At 39.7% G+C, this 16,792-nt stretch overlaps 1 protein-coding gene across 1 annotated transcript in view; it reads left to right on the forward strand.

Annotated features, from left to right (window-relative positions):
* The window catches only part of LOC140945185 (WD repeat and FYVE domain-containing protein 3-like), a 57,367-nt gene extending 41,268 nt beyond the window's left edge, over window positions 1-16,099 (forward strand). The window contains exons 36-64 of the mRNA XM_073394238.1: window positions 144-235; window positions 707-818; window positions 949-1,034; window positions 1,555-1,602; window positions 2,034-2,182; window positions 2,544-2,609; window positions 2,979-3,039; window positions 3,533-3,618; window positions 4,355-4,438; window positions 4,877-4,931; window positions 5,210-5,329; window positions 5,759-5,983; window positions 6,560-6,805; window positions 7,415-7,547; window positions 8,174-8,253; window positions 8,344-8,482; window positions 8,876-8,946; window positions 9,531-9,617; window positions 10,336-10,428; window positions 10,675-10,743; window positions 10,819-10,896; window positions 11,181-11,282; window positions 12,200-12,322; window positions 12,794-12,853; window positions 12,924-13,344; window positions 13,464-13,569; window positions 13,988-14,058; window positions 14,135-14,261; window positions 14,602-16,099. Of these exons, the coding sequence (XP_073250339.1) occupies window positions 144-235; window positions 707-818; window positions 949-1,034; window positions 1,555-1,602; window positions 2,034-2,182; window positions 2,544-2,609; window positions 2,979-3,039; window positions 3,533-3,618; window positions 4,355-4,438; window positions 4,877-4,931; window positions 5,210-5,329; window positions 5,759-5,983; window positions 6,560-6,805; window positions 7,415-7,547; window positions 8,174-8,253; window positions 8,344-8,482; window positions 8,876-8,946; window positions 9,531-9,617; window positions 10,336-10,428; window positions 10,675-10,743; window positions 10,819-10,896; window positions 11,181-11,282; window positions 12,200-12,322; window positions 12,794-12,853; window positions 12,924-13,344; window positions 13,464-13,569; window positions 13,988-14,058; window positions 14,135-14,261; window positions 14,602-14,713 (3,302 nt within the window). The 3' untranslated portion in view covers window positions 14,714-16,099. The remainder of the gene's footprint in view (window positions 1-143; window positions 236-706; window positions 819-948; window positions 1,035-1,554; window positions 1,603-2,033; window positions 2,183-2,543; window positions 2,610-2,978; window positions 3,040-3,532; window positions 3,619-4,354; window positions 4,439-4,876; window positions 4,932-5,209; window positions 5,330-5,758; window positions 5,984-6,559; window positions 6,806-7,414; window positions 7,548-8,173; window positions 8,254-8,343; window positions 8,483-8,875; window positions 8,947-9,530; window positions 9,618-10,335; window positions 10,429-10,674; window positions 10,744-10,818; window positions 10,897-11,180; window positions 11,283-12,199; window positions 12,323-12,793; window positions 12,854-12,923; window positions 13,345-13,463; window positions 13,570-13,987; window positions 14,059-14,134; window positions 14,262-14,601) is intronic.
* The last annotated feature ends 693 nt before the right edge of the window (window positions 16,100-16,792 follow it).

Consider the following 16,792-nt stretch of genomic DNA (forward strand, 5'->3'; position numbering starts at 1 on the left):
AACTCTTGCAAGGTCAAGGGTGCGTCTCCCACTAGGGCCCACATAATTATTTATTTCCGAGTTTCTTTAATTTACACTTCTTGTCGTAAAAAAACGCAATAGCGTCAACCATTTTTTAAACAACTTGGCTTTTATGATTTCAGGCCCTCATCGAATGAGAAAGAAGATGTACCGTAATGACATGTTTTACTTGCACTATCCTTACGATCCAAAGGTGGCTAAACTTGTCAGACAGGTATGGAAACTAGGTTTTTTGAAAAATTAATGCACCCTCACAGGTATTTAACCTGTGTGTTCGATGTGCAAGGTCTCGTGTTGGGGCTGGTGGGTGGAGGAGGGCAAGGCAATGACCTTTGTAGTCTCTTTCTTCCCCACCTACCCCTTCCCCAGTCAGACAGCTTTCTTTTGCTTTAGATAAAACGCGTAAGAAATAATATTGAAGGGCAGACTGTTTCATTTGTATCCAAGACATTGGAACTCTTACCTCTCTCCATTCAGTTTTTATAAATGGCTACGTCTGAAGTAATGCTTTGGAACAGAATTTCACTTTCATATGATCTCGATATTGCTATTCCTTTCGCCCCTGTAGTCAATCCTGAAGACATAAAATGTTGTTCTCACTTTTGAGCTGGCGCCCAAAGTCCCACGGAACCTTTGCCTTTTGAATGTAACAGTTTTAACAGTTTTTTTTTTATCTTCCTGCCAGAAACCAACAAAACACAAAGCGCCAATCAGCCGAGACAGCAAGGTACATTTCAAGCTCAGAGGAAGTGTAGTACAGGGATTGGGACCAATTGAAGCCCTCACGCAGCAACAGGGTGAGTAGCGGTTTCTACCATGAATGTTAACCTACTGCATCTAAGCTGTTCAGTATCTTTTCAACCAACCGCAGTCATATCTAGTCTTTTTCAGAAAATTTTGACAGTGTTTTATATTTTCATATTAAAGCTGAAGGAGGAGAAAAGAAAGCATTGCCATCACAAACGATTTCAACAGAACCGAGCAATTTTACTGAAGAAAATGAAGGAAGTGAGGTGAGCAGTTGAGCATAAAGAGGTTTTTTCTTGAGGGGGCGGAAGGGGGAAGCGCTTGGTTTTGCGTTGGAATGTTCTCGGATGTAGCCAACTGTATGCACAAAATGCAGTTTTTCACCGATTTTGCCACGGTATGCGAACACGCGAAAGTATTACTGCTGCCCGCAGAACACGTTCCTACGAAGAAGAGAGATATGTACAAGTACCTTACCACACTGATAACAAATACACGTTGAAACGAATTTGTCGACGGTTGGCTGGGAACTTGGAGGTTTCGTCGTATTATTTCCCAAAGCAAGTGAAACTTAGGTTATGATGTTCTCTCTGTAGTCATGCAAAGTTGTGGAACTCAAATGGGTAAATTGCAGCGAAGCTAATACTACAATGAACTTTCAACCCGTGAAAAGCTAGCTATTTGTGGTTTACGGGTCCCTTTTTCTGCCTAACTTATATTTTCTTGGTTGTTCCACCTTCAATTCTTTTACTCGACTTATCAAACTATACTGCTTTAATCTTGTAGGTGGATAATAACCAAACCATTGTTAAGCTCCTTGAAGCAGGCGAGACGGTGAGTATGTAGATTTCTTTTTCTTCTGTTTTTTTTTCCTATTCGCACTCTAAAATCTTCGGATAAACTCCCTGGTACATAACAATTATTCACCGAAGTGGAGGTGGCTAGTGCAGGATATTCACTGATTGAGTAGCCAATCAGAGCGCGCGAAAAACACTATCCACTGTTTTAGTATATACTAAAATGGTTTAGTAGTTTCCTGTTCTACTGTTATATCGTGCAAGAGGACTGTAACTAAGTTTTTTAATGAAGTTCTACACGGTGACGATGCAGTAAACTTTTAGATCAGTTCCATTTTAAGTCAAACAAACTCCTTGTACGCTTTGGATGTAACAGTGCTAGTAGATCTAAGACTTAGTAACTGTAAATTTTGTTCTTTAAATTACAACGTGTGAATGTATTTTGTTGTTATTGTTGTTTCTCCATAGATTCGTTCGATGTTCCGCTGCGCTAGAATCCAGGGCCTCGATACCGCCGAGGGTCTGTTTCTGTTTGGACAGGAACACTTCTACGTTGTGGACGGCGTAACACTTTTGTCCACTAAGGAGATTAAAGATATTGACTCTCTACCTCAAGGGTATGAGCTTTCTCTCTGAAGTTATGGTATTTTCGTTTCAATATACTAAACTGCTTGTTTAGAAGTTTATTTCAAATAAACGAGTCGTAACAGTTCCCAATACAAGCATTTAAAACCAGTTTTCAGTTGAATGTCGACGATAATTCACATGGCATTGATGTTACATTAGCCACGCTTTATCCTTGTTCAAACGTAAACCAAAACTAATCGTTACTTTAGCGAAGACGGTAAACCGCGCTCTGCAGAGAGTAGAGTTTTCTTATCTCACTTGTATCTCCAAATTGCTTAACTGAAGTCACTGAACTGCAGTATTTTGGGATGTGTCGTGAAAGCTTCACTGACTTGTCTCCTTTTCCTCCAGGACACATGATCCTATAATCCCTAACCCTTCCCATGAGAAGGCTAGATCAAGCACAATGGAGAGAATGTAAGTACAACCAATATGTTGCCTCTAGGTCGTCCCTTTCCCTTCCTGGAAAGTGAACTTGCTCAAAGTCTAAGCTCAGCAAGGTCTTCGTTAGTCCCCTCCCCTCCCCCTTGAAAGTGAACTTGCTCACAGCCCAAGCCTATCAAAGCTTAGTTTATTCCCCTTTCCTCTTCCTTCAAAGTACATTTGCTTACGGTGTAAGCACAGCAAGGACCCTCCCCCCCCCCCCCCCCCCCCCGCCGTTGATAGCCGGTTAGCCGGTCACATGCCGGAAGGCTGTTTTACCATGCATTTAGTAACCATGCCAGGTACTTTGAAGCGTTCTCCATAGTTTTCTTTACAGAAATGATTTATCCTATGTGTTTATAGGTGCAGCAAGTGGGCGTATGAAGATATCCGAGAGGTGCACAAAAGGCGATATTTACTGCAGGTTTGTTTGCTTTAGAATTTTTAGGAGACTTTTGAAATAGACAAGACTTGAAAATAAGTCCATGCAGCTTTAACTTTTAAAATTGAAGTTCAATGCTAGCTACCAGTTAAATAGGCTTCCTCGTTAAAGGTCCACTGAAATTTTAATCGTCCCTAATGAGATGTAGTTTCACCAAGTAATCCTTCATTTTCCTTTACTCAATCGTAGAACCAATCATCCAAATGGTAATCATTCACTACTCCTATCATTCGCACGAGTCTCACCACTTGAATCGTAACTTAGGACTTGAACTACTGGCGAGTATTAGAAAACCGTCATTGTTTAAGTTACTATTTAAATGAAACCCTTTTATTTAAATAATAAACGTTATTGTCTGTATCATTGGGTCTATTGGATGGTACGAAATGTACGATGTACCTTGCCTTGGCTCCTGTGTGCACTCCTTTTAGATATAATCGCTTCTATTTTATATTGTTTTTTTTTTCGTTTCCAGGAGACAGCTCTGGAAGTGTTTTCCAGTGACGGACGAAATCATTTTCTTGTTTTCCCTAAACCTGTAAGAAGCAAAGTTTATGAGAAGTAAGTCATCCTTCTGAATTCAAATCGTTCGAATAATTTACTGCTAAAATAAAGCACGTGGGTTTTAGCACTGCTTATTGTTAATTTGAGCTGCATGGTGATGTCTACAGTCAAGAGCCATTATGGCTCTTGATACAGTTTTATAATGTGTAATGGGCTGTGTTGTGTTAGGTTCTGCTATAGTACGTTGTATTACGTCATGTCATGTTGAGTTGTGTTACGCTTGAGTTGTGTCACGCTTTGAAGTGTTGCGTTCTGTTGCGTTGCGTTAGATAACTAGGACTGTAAGCTTTTACCTGTACAGTCAAACCTGTATTAGGCGGTCACCTTCTGGCAAAATCCCGAAAATCATGTCTCTTAACTACTGCACACCTCTATTAAACAGTTACTTTCTCAAGATGTACTTTGCTAATTCAATACATGTAAATATGATGTGCGTGGCGTTTATTGGTCTTTTCGTTTATTTCGGCACAAGAAGGGCAAAAAAGTTTGACAACAATTTCAGTTTCACCATCGTCGTTTTTTTAATAAACTCTTATGTTTGTCAAACCTGTATTAAACGATCAACCCAAGCGGTGGGTTGGCTATTCCCAAATACTGACAGTTAAATGATCGGCTTGACCGTATTTACCTGTAGTGAGTGTTCTGTCCTCTCTAAAAATTGCTTTTTATGTGCGTTCTCTGGACATAAAAAACGTGTGGTATGCGATGTTTTTTTTTTACTTTTTTTTAATAGACTCGTGAACAAGGCACCAACGCTGCGTGAAAACGCTGAAGAGTCAGTTGTGGGAATGAAATGGGACACGGATGTCGAGGCTGGGTCAGTGAGACGCTTTTCAATTATATTGTGCTGTCTTTTCTTTTCTGTTGTCCTGTTTTCTGTTTTAGCATTTAAGATCCATAGTAACCTATGGTTCAGTCCAGAGGGGATAAAGTTTCTAATTTCCATCTCTTTCACTTCTGCACCTCTATACTTTTTTTGTAGGAGCTCTGATTACCCTTATGTTATTGTGCAGAGGATGTTTAAATGAATTGCGTTCATAAATTATTAAATTTTCACCAAAATTTCGTATCGTGTTTTAGCGAAACTTTCAGGCAATTCACGATATGTCTTAAGAACTGCAGAACATTAACAAAACATTTCGGTGTTAATTTCAAACCAAAATCTTTATACAATCATGATAAAACGTATAACGCGTTTCTTTTTAACTTATTTACTGGTGGTGTTTTTTGCATTTTTACCGTTCTTATTTTATAGGTTGGGTCTGATCAACACACTGATGGGAGAACGATCAGTGACACAGAGATGGGAGGTAACATTACACGAGTCTTATTCTCCCGACAGTAAGAGTACAATGCCTAACACAGAGACAACAAGAATAACGAATATCATCAACCAGAAGATCTAATCTACCCATGCATCGTCAGCCCATAGTTAAGTTTTGACACTGCAATAAATGACCAAGTAAAATGTTGTCCTTGTCAGCGGTATTGTAGCCTGCAGAAGAAGAATTTGGATGAGCTCCGCTTTGGTGGGTCACCGCTTTTGCTTTTGTCCTAATGATTGTTTATTGATTGTTTGTCTCATTAGCGAGGTGAAATAACGAACTTCCAGTACCTGATGCACCTCAACACTCTGGCGGGCCGCTCATACAATGATCTGATGCAGTATCCTGTCTTTCCTTGGGTCCTGTCTGACTATGAATCTGAGGTATTGATCTTTAGCCCGATTTAAACCGTACAGCCTTGTCGTATGTGATGTGCTCTCTGTATGCCTACGGCACGAGTTGTGTCGTGTAAATAAAACGTACAACTGACGTACCTACGATTGTCGTAGGTTTGATTTACACGACACAATTTGTGCCGTAAGCTCATCGTAAGTACAATGCATGTGGCAAATCAGTGTACTGTGTAAATCAGCCTTTTTGAAAACACACTTCAATGTTGTGAAGTGGAATGTCTATCCTCCTATCATATATACCTCTCAATGCATGGTAACTGGTATAACGCGATGACGTGGGAACATTGGGGGTGGGGGTTGGGAGCGCATTTCTTGTGAAAAAAAGGGAGAGAAAATAATGAATGAGACCCAGAGGAAGTTAAGTACATGTGCGTGTTGTTTATCATTGGTCCACCACAGGAGCTAGATTTGGCCAATCCAAAGACATTCCGCGTGTTTTCCAAGCCGATGGGAGCTCAGTCTGAAGAAAGACTTTTACAGTTCCAAAAGAGGTACCGGGAGTGGGAAGACCCGACCGGGGAGACCCCGCCTTGTCACTACGGAACTCATTACTCGTCAGCGATGATAGTGGCGTCGTATCTCATCCGACTGGAGCCGTTCACGCAGCATTTCCTTAGACTTCAGGTAATCATGCGACTCCCGAGAGGGGAAAGATGTCAACCGGGAATCTACCTCCGGCTTTACATGCCCCTATGAAACCCACTACTCACCAGCTACGATGGGAACATGCTCTCTCATTTTTCTTGTACATAATGCATGCCCTAAGGAAAATACCAAGAATCGAGTGAAAATAAAGCTGTTTCCCGAGAGATCACTTGGCATTATGTGTTTGTTGTGTAGTAGCGAAGAAGAAATTAAGTCGGATAACTCTCCCTTTCCTGATCGATATTTCCTGCTTCTTATCAAGTAGATGTTCTGCCAAAGTTCTTGCCGTTTTTGTAATCACAAGTAAATTTTCAAGCAAGCAAAAGTTGATGGAATTGTATCCTGCACGGGATATAATTCAGCCATTGCTGCCCGCATGGAGGGGATAACTTGTATTAAGTTCCTATCTCGTGACCTAAGTCCACAGTGGGAGCAAGCGATTGATTACTAGACCAACGGGCTATTTATTTATAACAAGGTGTGTGTTATTGTCTTATGTAGTTAATTAACACCTATTTTTAATATTCTAACAGCTCTCTTGTCTTCCCCTTGCAGGGTGGTCATTTCGACCTTCCTGACCGCTTGTTTCACTCAGTGAAAGATGCGTGGCTGTCAGCTGCTCATACCAACATGGCGGACGTAAAGGAACTCATCCCCGAGTTCTTCTATCTCCCAGAATTCCTTACAAACCATAACAAGTTTGAACTGGGTACCAAGCAGAACGGAGTAGCTCTGGGCGATGTTATTTTACCACGGTGGGCCAAAAATGATCCGCGAGAATTCATCCGGCTTCACAGGAAGGTTGGTATATTGTTATTCATCACAACCGTTGCTCCATCAGATGGGAACGGGAATAAAAAGATAGTCTGCTAGCTGGCGGGATTTATTGCGCTCAACTGCGTCAATCCATGGGCGCTTTTGTTGCTTTTGTTCAGGCTGTAAAGCAGCGAAAACTGAATGAGGAAGAGTCAAATTTGGGGTTTTCGCCGCTAGCTACATGCCGCGGCTCCTTCACTGAAAAGCACTTACGCTCGCTGATCCCGTGAATAAACGCTGGTTGCAAAAGGTGGAATGGTAAACAAGCTCGTCGGGCATCTATTGTGCCATAATGTGCTTTACTTACGGAATTCGGCTAAGAAAGTAACAGGTTTGAATTATCTGCAAGTTCAAACAAATGCCAGGTCCACCAAGACAAGTTTGAAATAAAAATTACCGTACTACTGCAAGTTATGGTAATGCTTACTATCTTTAATTGAAATGTCCCTGCGGATTTTGTCTACAGAACCGCTAATATCACCGCAGGAAATTGTTTGTCAGCTGAAAGCTTTCATAAGAGATTTGCTTTGTCAGATGGGCGCTACAGTGCGCTTAGTTTTGCATAGGATAACACGTGTGAATTTTCGTTTCCAGGCGCTAGAGTGTGATTACGTCAGCGCTCATCTTCATGAATGGATTGATTTAATATTTGGATATAAACAGCAGGGACCTCTGGCTGTGGAAGCTAACAATGTTTTCCTACATTACTTCTATGAGGGAAATGTTAATATCCTTTAAAAAAACGCTTGAAATTTGCAAGCAATATCTACCCTCTATAGAGTCAGTATGTAGTTGTGGTTCCAACATATTACGCAGCGAGTTTTTCTTCGGCAAATCCACGCGGTTCAGTCATTTATTTTTTTTTTTCAGCCTTCGAAACCGGTATTGGTATTGTTACCGAAGTGACTGGGGTGGAGGGTGTGGTGAGTGGGAGTACTACTTGTTCTGAGATTTCATTTCCCACCCCAACCTGTGGATAAGTTTTTTGGGGGGTGGGAGGTGGGGTGCAAGTTTTGTGTCGTTACCTGCAAAAGTGCACGAGCCTGTTCTGTGGGAATAAGGAGGATCATCTTCCTTACGAATTGCACGTTCATTCTTATGATTTGCTGGATTCTGTATTAAAAAATGTTGAAAGAAGCCGGTACGAATCTCCAAAAATGTTTAATGTTGTGTAATTAATAGTGTAAAATCGTTCAGTAAGAATAGAAAAGAAAAATATGTCTGATTGTAACGATCAGTAAAAGGGGATCAGCACAGGGTAAAGTAACGGGGAGGAGAGTGAATACGTGCCTAAGTGTGAAGCTATAGCAAAGGATTGTGGTCGCATTGTTAGATTTCTTTAACAGTTTTCACATATTCATGGGATTGATGATCCTGTAAAGAGAAATGCAACTATAAGTATTATTAACAACTTTGGACAAACGCCCAAACAGGTAAGGATTATCTGTATTTCAGTAATTTACTTTGTTGTTTTTAAATTGTTTACTGGAATATTATGCCTCAAAACCACTTTCCTTTTGTAGCTGTTCAAACGTGCCCACCCCCCTAAGAAGGTATTTCGCAGCGTGGAGCCTGATTCTCAGACTGGAATACTGGTGAATGTCGATCGATTATTCTTCCATAATCTTCCAAACCTCGTGCCTTCAGCTCAGCCGGTCAAAGGTTTGTACTTTCCTTCTAAGTGTTATTATGATCCTAATGCTACATTATCCCTCTGATGGGAAGGGCTGTTGGCACTATAAGATTTGATCCTCAGAAACAAACTACCTGTACGTCTAAAGTGCCACGGATTTTAGTTTTTACCACAACAGTCACACTTAAGGAATTCTATTAAGGACTCAAAGGTTAGAACCACCTTGTACAACATTAAAAAAAGACTAGTACTGGCCTCTCAGAAGCTTTCATTAGAATGGTCTCACTTTAAGTAGTCACTCTCAAACTCAAAGGTTAGGCAATTTTTTTGCTGTGGGATTAAATCCTTGGTGGTCGTACGTTAAGTACGCTTTTGAAGTTTATATTTTGAGAACTTTTGTATTTGTTTTGTGTCGTGGACAGAGCTGAAGGGACCTGTTGGACAGATGATTCAAACTGATAACAGAGGACTCCTGGCAGTGGAACGAAACAAGGTTTAATTACTTGTCTTGTCTTTTTTTGTTTATTATTCTTTCGTTCAACGTCATTAATTGACAGTGTTTAAGACCTGGTCAAACTTGTTAGCATTATTGCGAAAAATTTTTCTGTTGTCGTGTCCAAAAAGTGGAAAATAATTGATTCTGAAGAACACTATGCATTCGGTCGAGGAGGGAAATTATAATTTCAAACATTTACGTCCACAGTAACTTTCTTTGGGTAGCCAGGTCGTCAATTATGTCGCTCTCAAGAGTTGCTTCAAATCAAACTACATAAAAAATACCCAATCTGATTTCGTTAACTACCGAAGAACAAGTGGTGTCATATAAAAGTACCCAGAGCTGAAGAGATTTCATTTGAATGGTCACACCATAGGATTTCATCCAGAGACTTAAAAGAACTACATGCTAAGTAAATAGAACCGTGTTAAAGTGCTGCTGAAGAGGTTTCATTTAATGGTTAAATCAGACTGAAGACTCAAACGTTTTGTCTGCTTCTTCACTCTAGTTCGCCCGTTACTGTTGTTTTATGTTTGGAGTTGATTATAATACTATATTCACTGAGTCATATCTTGTTATAGGTGTTGGTGCCTCCTTATAACAACCGCTACATCGCCTGGGGCTTTGGTGATCTGAGCATGCGTACTGGAGTTTATGAAACGGAAAGGGTAATTTGTTTTAGTGTCTCCACTATTTTAAAACTGGAGTCATCTAAGCATTTAAAACAGTCACATTAAAGACTGTAAATTGATGATTTCAGCCATCTGAAAATTGAATCAGGGGCTTATATCAGATCAGCTACCAGTAAAACATAATCATATATTTTCCGGTGCTTCCTACGATTTTCCCGCTTTTATTTATTTAGTCGGGGAGACATTTTGCAGCATTGTTTATTTGGTCGACCATTTCGAGCTCTGAAATTGAGGAAGCTTTTATTGGTATCATTAAGATAAGAACTAATTCATTTCGTTCCAGACCTCGTAAAGCAGACTGTATCTTAAATATTTCAAATTAATCGTCGAAACACGAGGAAAACTATAAAGGCGGTCTTTTAGTTTATATGAGACCTCGTGTGGTCTGAATGTGAATGAAGGGCTTAATTATAGAGTTGCTATGAAGGTAAGGATGAGCCAAGTCTATTTTGTACACGAGAGAAGTAACTTAACACAGTCTATAATGAGGACAGAAATAGTTTCCCTAGGAAGAAAGTCCTTCAAATTAGGTCAGAAATAATTTCGAAAACCCTTTGTAATCAGGACGAACTACGTAAACTGGAGTCGAAATATTTGGAAGCTCCTTGTTGACAGTAACGTTCCAAAGTCCATCGTTTCGTTTGTTGTTGTTGTTTGATTGTGTACTTGTTAATTGTATAAATATATTTTTTAGATCCTCGCCGTTTACGAGAACTTCCATATTGGGCAAGTCCTTTGTGCCTCGTGCCCAGACTCCCGCACTCTCATAACTGGAGGGACAAGCACGGTAAGCAACTAAAGGCAGATCAGTTTAAGTTTCTGGGAAACTGCCCACCTACCCCTCCCCTAAACTAACATTAACACTTACTTCTTACTTAGGGCAAAATGATGGCTTAGGGGAGGGGTAGGTGGGCAGTTTCCCCGAAAACTAAATATATCGCTAAAGGCAACAAAGTATGGTACTTACCAAGAGCTCATACGTCCGTCACCATTAAGACTAAATAATTGTTTATTATTTGTTATTTTAATTTAGCTTGTTTGTGTCTGGGACATGGTGAAGAGCAGTGGAAGAGAGAAAAAACCACAGATCATTTTACACGAAGTAAGTAGATCATCTGCCTCTACCCCAGCGGTTCTTTTGGATGATCTTTAACCCCTATACGTGTTCTTGTGACAGGTTTTATATGGCCACCACGCGTCTGTCACGTGCTTAGCTGTATCCACGGCGTACAATCTCATCGTCAGCGGTTCCGAGGTGAGAGGTCATAGCCTTGAAATTCTACTACTGTGTTTTCTACAGTCTTATAAGATGTAGACGTTTTAAAGGAGTTAAAAGAAATTCTATTTGATTTTTAACCAACTAACATTATGTTACGGAAGGTTTTTTAGCTCTCTGCAGTTGTTATAGGTTATCCCGAGCTTTTGGAAGCTTTCCTGGTTCGCTATACCACTGTTGTGTGGCTTAGTGGTTTCGTTAAGTGTGAGTTTATGACCGTATATTGTCAGCCTCTGAAAAATAAACTTCTGTATTGATTGCAGGATTTAACGTGTATAGTGTGGGATCTGAGTAAACTAACTTACGTCAGACAGTTGTCTCAACACATGGCACCAATCACAGCCATAGCAATCAACGACTTAACGGTAGGTTAATTTGTACCTTCCAAAGGTGCTACGGAGATTTATAGTTGTGTACACTCATATATAGGTGTGTCTTTAAGGTGTCCCGGTAAGTGACTAAGTAGGCCATTTCAGAGTTCGTAAAACTCTCACTTTCAAAACGAGGCTAAGTGCAAAACCTTGCTTGTGCAAATGAGTTTTATTTTCTTGAGAATAAATACTCATTTTCTTAATCACTTCGCTCTTAGCCTCCCTTTGAAGGGCTTGGAAGGCGGAATAAGTATATACAGAAACCAATTTTCTCTCTGGACTTTGTTTATTAACTTCTTGCTCATAGTTTTTTTTAATTTTCAGTCACCTAATCTTATTGCCTTGATTAACAAGGTTCTAAGAATTGTACAATATTCTCGAAAATAAGTTGTGCTAAGAACTCCAAACTAACTACAGCATTTTACGACCGAATAAAATCTCGGCGAGATTTACATGCAAATCTTGCTAGAATATTTGTAGAACGAGGATTTCGACTGTCGTAATGCCCTCTTATGCTTAGCAAGATTTTAAGGAAGTATTGCGCAGTAGCTCTTGGTAGACACTCATTGGTATGTGTGTAAACAAGCAACTACTCTGTTGGAATAAAAATGACCCTCTTCAATGCAACATCATAGGAATGCTCTCTTAACGCATCAAAACTGTGTCTTGTTACCCAATGGAGTGAAATGCTTGCTTCAAATACAAGTTCAGCGACCATCCGACAAGAATGAAGGAGGGAAATAAAAGTGGTGGTGCTTGGTAGAGGCGAGAGTTATTCGGGCGCTGCTTGCCTCCCCACAGCTCTCTATCAACGGTATAGGTGGCCCTTACTGAATCTGCTTGCTCACGCGACTATCTGAGGGCTTTAAAGTCTTCCTTAGTCAGTAAACGCTGTGGTGTTTTTCTTCCAGGGTGATATCGCGTCTTGTGCAGGCACGTATCTCTACGTGTGGTCTGTAAACGGCCAATTGATTGTCAAGGAGAATACGTCACTACAAAACAACAATCATATACAGTGCTGCGCCATGTCAGAGGTAAATCCTAAGTATCTTGATCAGTATCCAGTTTCTTCTTTTAACATATTTATTTTATCAACCATTAAGGTTGTAAGAATAAAGGGAATGCTCAGCGAAAATAAAGGTCCACCTTAGTCTTTATTTTTGAACAAACTTTCCTCATTAGTACAATGAGAAATGTGTGAACAAAAGTATGGAGAATATGTGTTGTGATGTTAAGAGTAAAATGGTTCGCCTTTTTGGTTGAATCTGAGTGCAAAATTACTAGGTGGTAAATTAGTTCATATTCCTTGCTAATGATTTCGGTTCGTTTTTGGCCAATATTCGTGAGCATTGTACACATCGAATGCGGACTCTTGTGAACTGATGATATTAGTTGAATGCTACTTTGGAAATCGTCACTCATTGTGCAAGAATCGAGTGTCTTTTTGCGATACAACTCTTCTAAAGACTAGTGATTTAAAAATATCGCTTTTTTTTTATTTTCAGTTGTCTGAATGGGATGAAGAAAATGTGATCCTGACGGGCAGCATGGATGGTGTAGTACGAGTAAGGATCCGATTAAATATGGGAGAATAGTTTGAATTTTTTTACTTAAATATGCTTTCTTCTATTAAAGATGTGGGGAATCGAATTCTTCGACGAAGCAGCAAAAAGTCGGCGTGGTTCCAAAATGTCACCTAAAAGAAGGGACTCGATATCACCCAAGAAACAAGAGGAGAAAGCAGGCATTATTAACAAAGACCAAGGTTCTACTTCAAGCCCAAACTCCTCTTCCAGTGATAGTGACAAGGCATCTTATACCCCGAGCCTACCATCTGCTCAGCCAGCAGTCTCCTCTGAACAAGCAGAGCCTCGACCTGAGGTGACAAATCACGAAAGCTCTGAAGAGAAAGGAACTAAGCATGTCACCATGGAAGCTACAGGAAGTGACAGGAAGCGTCACGTTACTCCTAACTTACGTGATGAAAGTATCGATGATGGTTATGTTATTATTGAACGCAAAGGGGGTATTGAAGAAGAACAGTTAGCAAGACCAGGTGTTTGATAGATTTATTGGCTTTTTTTTTGTCTTTAAATTCTCTAATTGACTGTATTATCATTTGTGTTGTTTGGACGTGCAGTTAATCATGTTAGTCGTTTGCTTGTTCATATTCAGTGTGGAAAAGGCGTCTGGTGTTGAGACATAAGCTGACCATGCACACGGCATTTGACAGAGAAGATAATGCCGCCCCAGCTGCTATCACTGCTTTGCTTGTGTCCAAGTAAGACTGGTTTTTGTTGTGTGACTGCGGACTGATTCACGAAATGGCGAATGACTGATTACTGACTTACTTGAATGACTTGTCGACTGACTAACTGATTGACTGACTACCCTACTGACTCGGCCAACTTACTGACTCTTCATTTGAAAGTTATAAAATCCACGCTGTAAGAGGATCTAAGCATTGGCTAAACGTCGGTTTAAGACCTTACAGCGTGGATTTTATAACTTTCAAATGAATGTTGAGTAACTACGCTGCGCAGAGATTTTTTTATTTTTAATCTTATTACTCAACTAACTGACTGGTCTAACTGAGAGACCTACATCAATTGTAATTACAGGTAACTGACTGAATGACTGCGTGATTGAGATAAGTATTGAATAATCAAGGGCCTGTCAATTTTGTTGTTTTCTACCAGGGATCATCGTAAGTTACTGGTTGGTGATTTCCGAGGACGAATCTACAGTTGGTCTGTGACGGATGCTGCAGGTACGAATGAGTTACGGTTTGTGGCTTGTGAAGTACGTTTTTTAAAAAATAATTTTGTACGCTTGTTGGCTTTTAGGTCGGATGGCAGATCACTGGGTTAAAGATGAATTTGCAGACCAGTGTTCAGGCTGTGGAATTAAATTTACTACCTTAATTGAGAGGCGCCACCATTGCAGAGATTGTGGGAAGGTTTTCTGTGCAAGGTATTACGTGTTCTTTCCTGTTAGCTCTTGTTGCACATGCTCTCAAGCTAAAAGTATTGCACTATCATTTCGAATGTGTGACCAGTATTTGAATTTAAATAGTTCGCATTATTAAGTATCATTATGAAGGATAGAGTAATTCATTATTACGGATAGCAATGTACTACATTGTTCCAGGTGAACAATATTATACAGTCATGTGATTTTTTTGTATTGTCATGTATTGAAAAGCACGTGAATAGCCGTATTTGATCAAGTTGTTACTGTGATGTGATCACTTAAATATTTTGTAGGTTCTATCCTGTTCCTAATTATTGGGGTTTTATCGCCTCCTTTTTAGGTGTAGCTGTTACGAGGCTGAGATCGCCCGTCTTGGTATCCATGCCCCCGTGCGCGTGTGTCAGTCATGTTACAACAAACTCAAGAAGTCATCCAAAAAGGCGAAAAGCTAGCACAACACAACGAAACGATGTTGAGGAACTCCAGAACGTAGGAGGATGAATGAAAGAGGAATGTTGTAAACATACAGGCTGCAGCTGTGAACGAGAAAAGGAAGAAAACGGCCGATCTTCATTGGTCAAAGACTAGAACAAATCTGGTCAACACACTGCATTGTTGTGGTGGACAGAGAGAGAGAGTAAGAGCGAGTGTGGTTTACTTCCTGTAAGCACTTAATTTCTTAACCTCTTGAATAATTTGTGAAGAGAAAACAAAGGATGGAGGTTTGGAAATCTATCTTAATTATCCTAAAATTTTGCGAACTTTACCTTTGCATTTCAACAAGAATAGGATTCATCTGAGCTTTGTTACACACTCGATACAGTGTTTCATCCGATATCCAGCCACCTCGAAGTCAGTTTGAAAAAGCAACGCTACGCCTTGTCTTCTTTCCAACTTATTTCTTGGTGACTGGATGTCGTGTTCCATATGTTATGTCATAGTCAGTTGATGTAGACAGACTTCAGTTTGGGCTTTTCTTAGAAGAAGGAATCTGTAACACTGCAAGTTTGCGCCTGTTTCATCTCAGTGTATGATTTTAGACTTGAATTAGGTGTGTGTTCTTGTAGATTACAAATCCTCAACTTAAAACAAAATCCGATGAGACAAAATAAATCCGATACTCCTTCCTCCTGTATTAGTCTAAGCTGACAACTTCTTAACCCTTTAAGCCCTTAGAGTGATCAGCATCAAATTTCTCCTTGTAATATCAATGCATTGTAAAACAGGGTGGTCATGAGAATTACAGACATGATCACACAAGATGAATTTGCTTGATATTTTATCAACTTGTCCCCACTACTACTGTAAAAGGGGCAACAAATGAGAATTCAAATTTTGATCTTAGGGTTTAAAGGGTTAAATTTGCAAATGCCGCTCTTCCCTCTTCCAGTTGTGTCAAATTTTGTAGCTAGACCTTGACGCGTGACTAGAAAACGCCCAAAAACATCTATCAACTGAAAGTTAACTAAACTTGACCTTGGTATTTCATTTTCTTTTTTATCTGCCTGTTATTAATTCTAAGACTTTTAAAATTCTTGGTATTCTGTGATTATTTTAATCGTTGAAGGAATCAAAGTCCAAATACATTTTCTTAGTGCATCAGCAAATATGGCACCAATACGGTACCAATACAGTGCCGACAATGTTATCTATATAGCATTTTTAAAACACGCCTCTCGCGTTTACCAAAAGAGTACTCTTTCTAGTAATATATTGTGCTTAACGAAATTCTATACACGATGAAAGATCTATTAACGGGATAAGATAAGACTGTAAATAACTTATTTTCAAGAAGGGACAATAAACCAGACTGAGGCAAATTCGCCTTAGACAAGAAATGAGTTAACCTTTTAATTAGCAGTTACAGTTTCCTAAACACTGCTTACAAAGATGGTCTTACAGTAACTGGTAAATGAGATTCAAGGTAGACCTTGATTGGATAAAACTTCCCTGATTTTCAAATGTTCACAGTTTACCACGTTCTCATCGATGCTAACTAGTAATTGTTGCGCATGATTTCGATATCAAAAGCAGTAAGGTTTGTATTTAAGCAAAATTTACCCCAACCTCACATTCACTCAAGAAGACTGTGTATGAAGCACGTGTAAAATGGTCAAACTACAATTTGTGGGTACCACACGTATTGGACATCGAGAAAAGGTTCTGTCACCAAACTAGACTTGTTAAAACGATCGAGTTTCCTACCAAAAGCGTTTCACTGGACGTTTAATTCAAATTGATTTTGCCCTCGGTAAAGTACGGTTTAAGTTAGTGGAGCGCAGATTGCATTACAAACATGCTATGCAGTGATTATATTGCACAGAGCGATAAGAATGGTCTTCAGTGGTGTCAAGCTGCGTCTTGTCACGCCTAAATATGATCGCCGGCCTACTTTCTTCTGATATCACAAGTTGGATGGTTTTAAACCGTTTTACAGAGCATACATATAATGATGGATTGTTATCCAAGGGTATTTACACTCCACTTTGTAACAGTTATTCTTTATGGGGAAAAGATTGTTTACTAGTACC

The sequence above is a fragment of the Porites lutea genome, chromosome 8 (assembly GCF_958299795.1).
Source record: "Porites lutea chromosome 8, jaPorLute2.1, whole genome shotgun sequence".
Lineage (NCBI taxonomy): Eukaryota > Metazoa > Cnidaria > Anthozoa > Scleractinia > Poritidae > Porites > Porites lutea.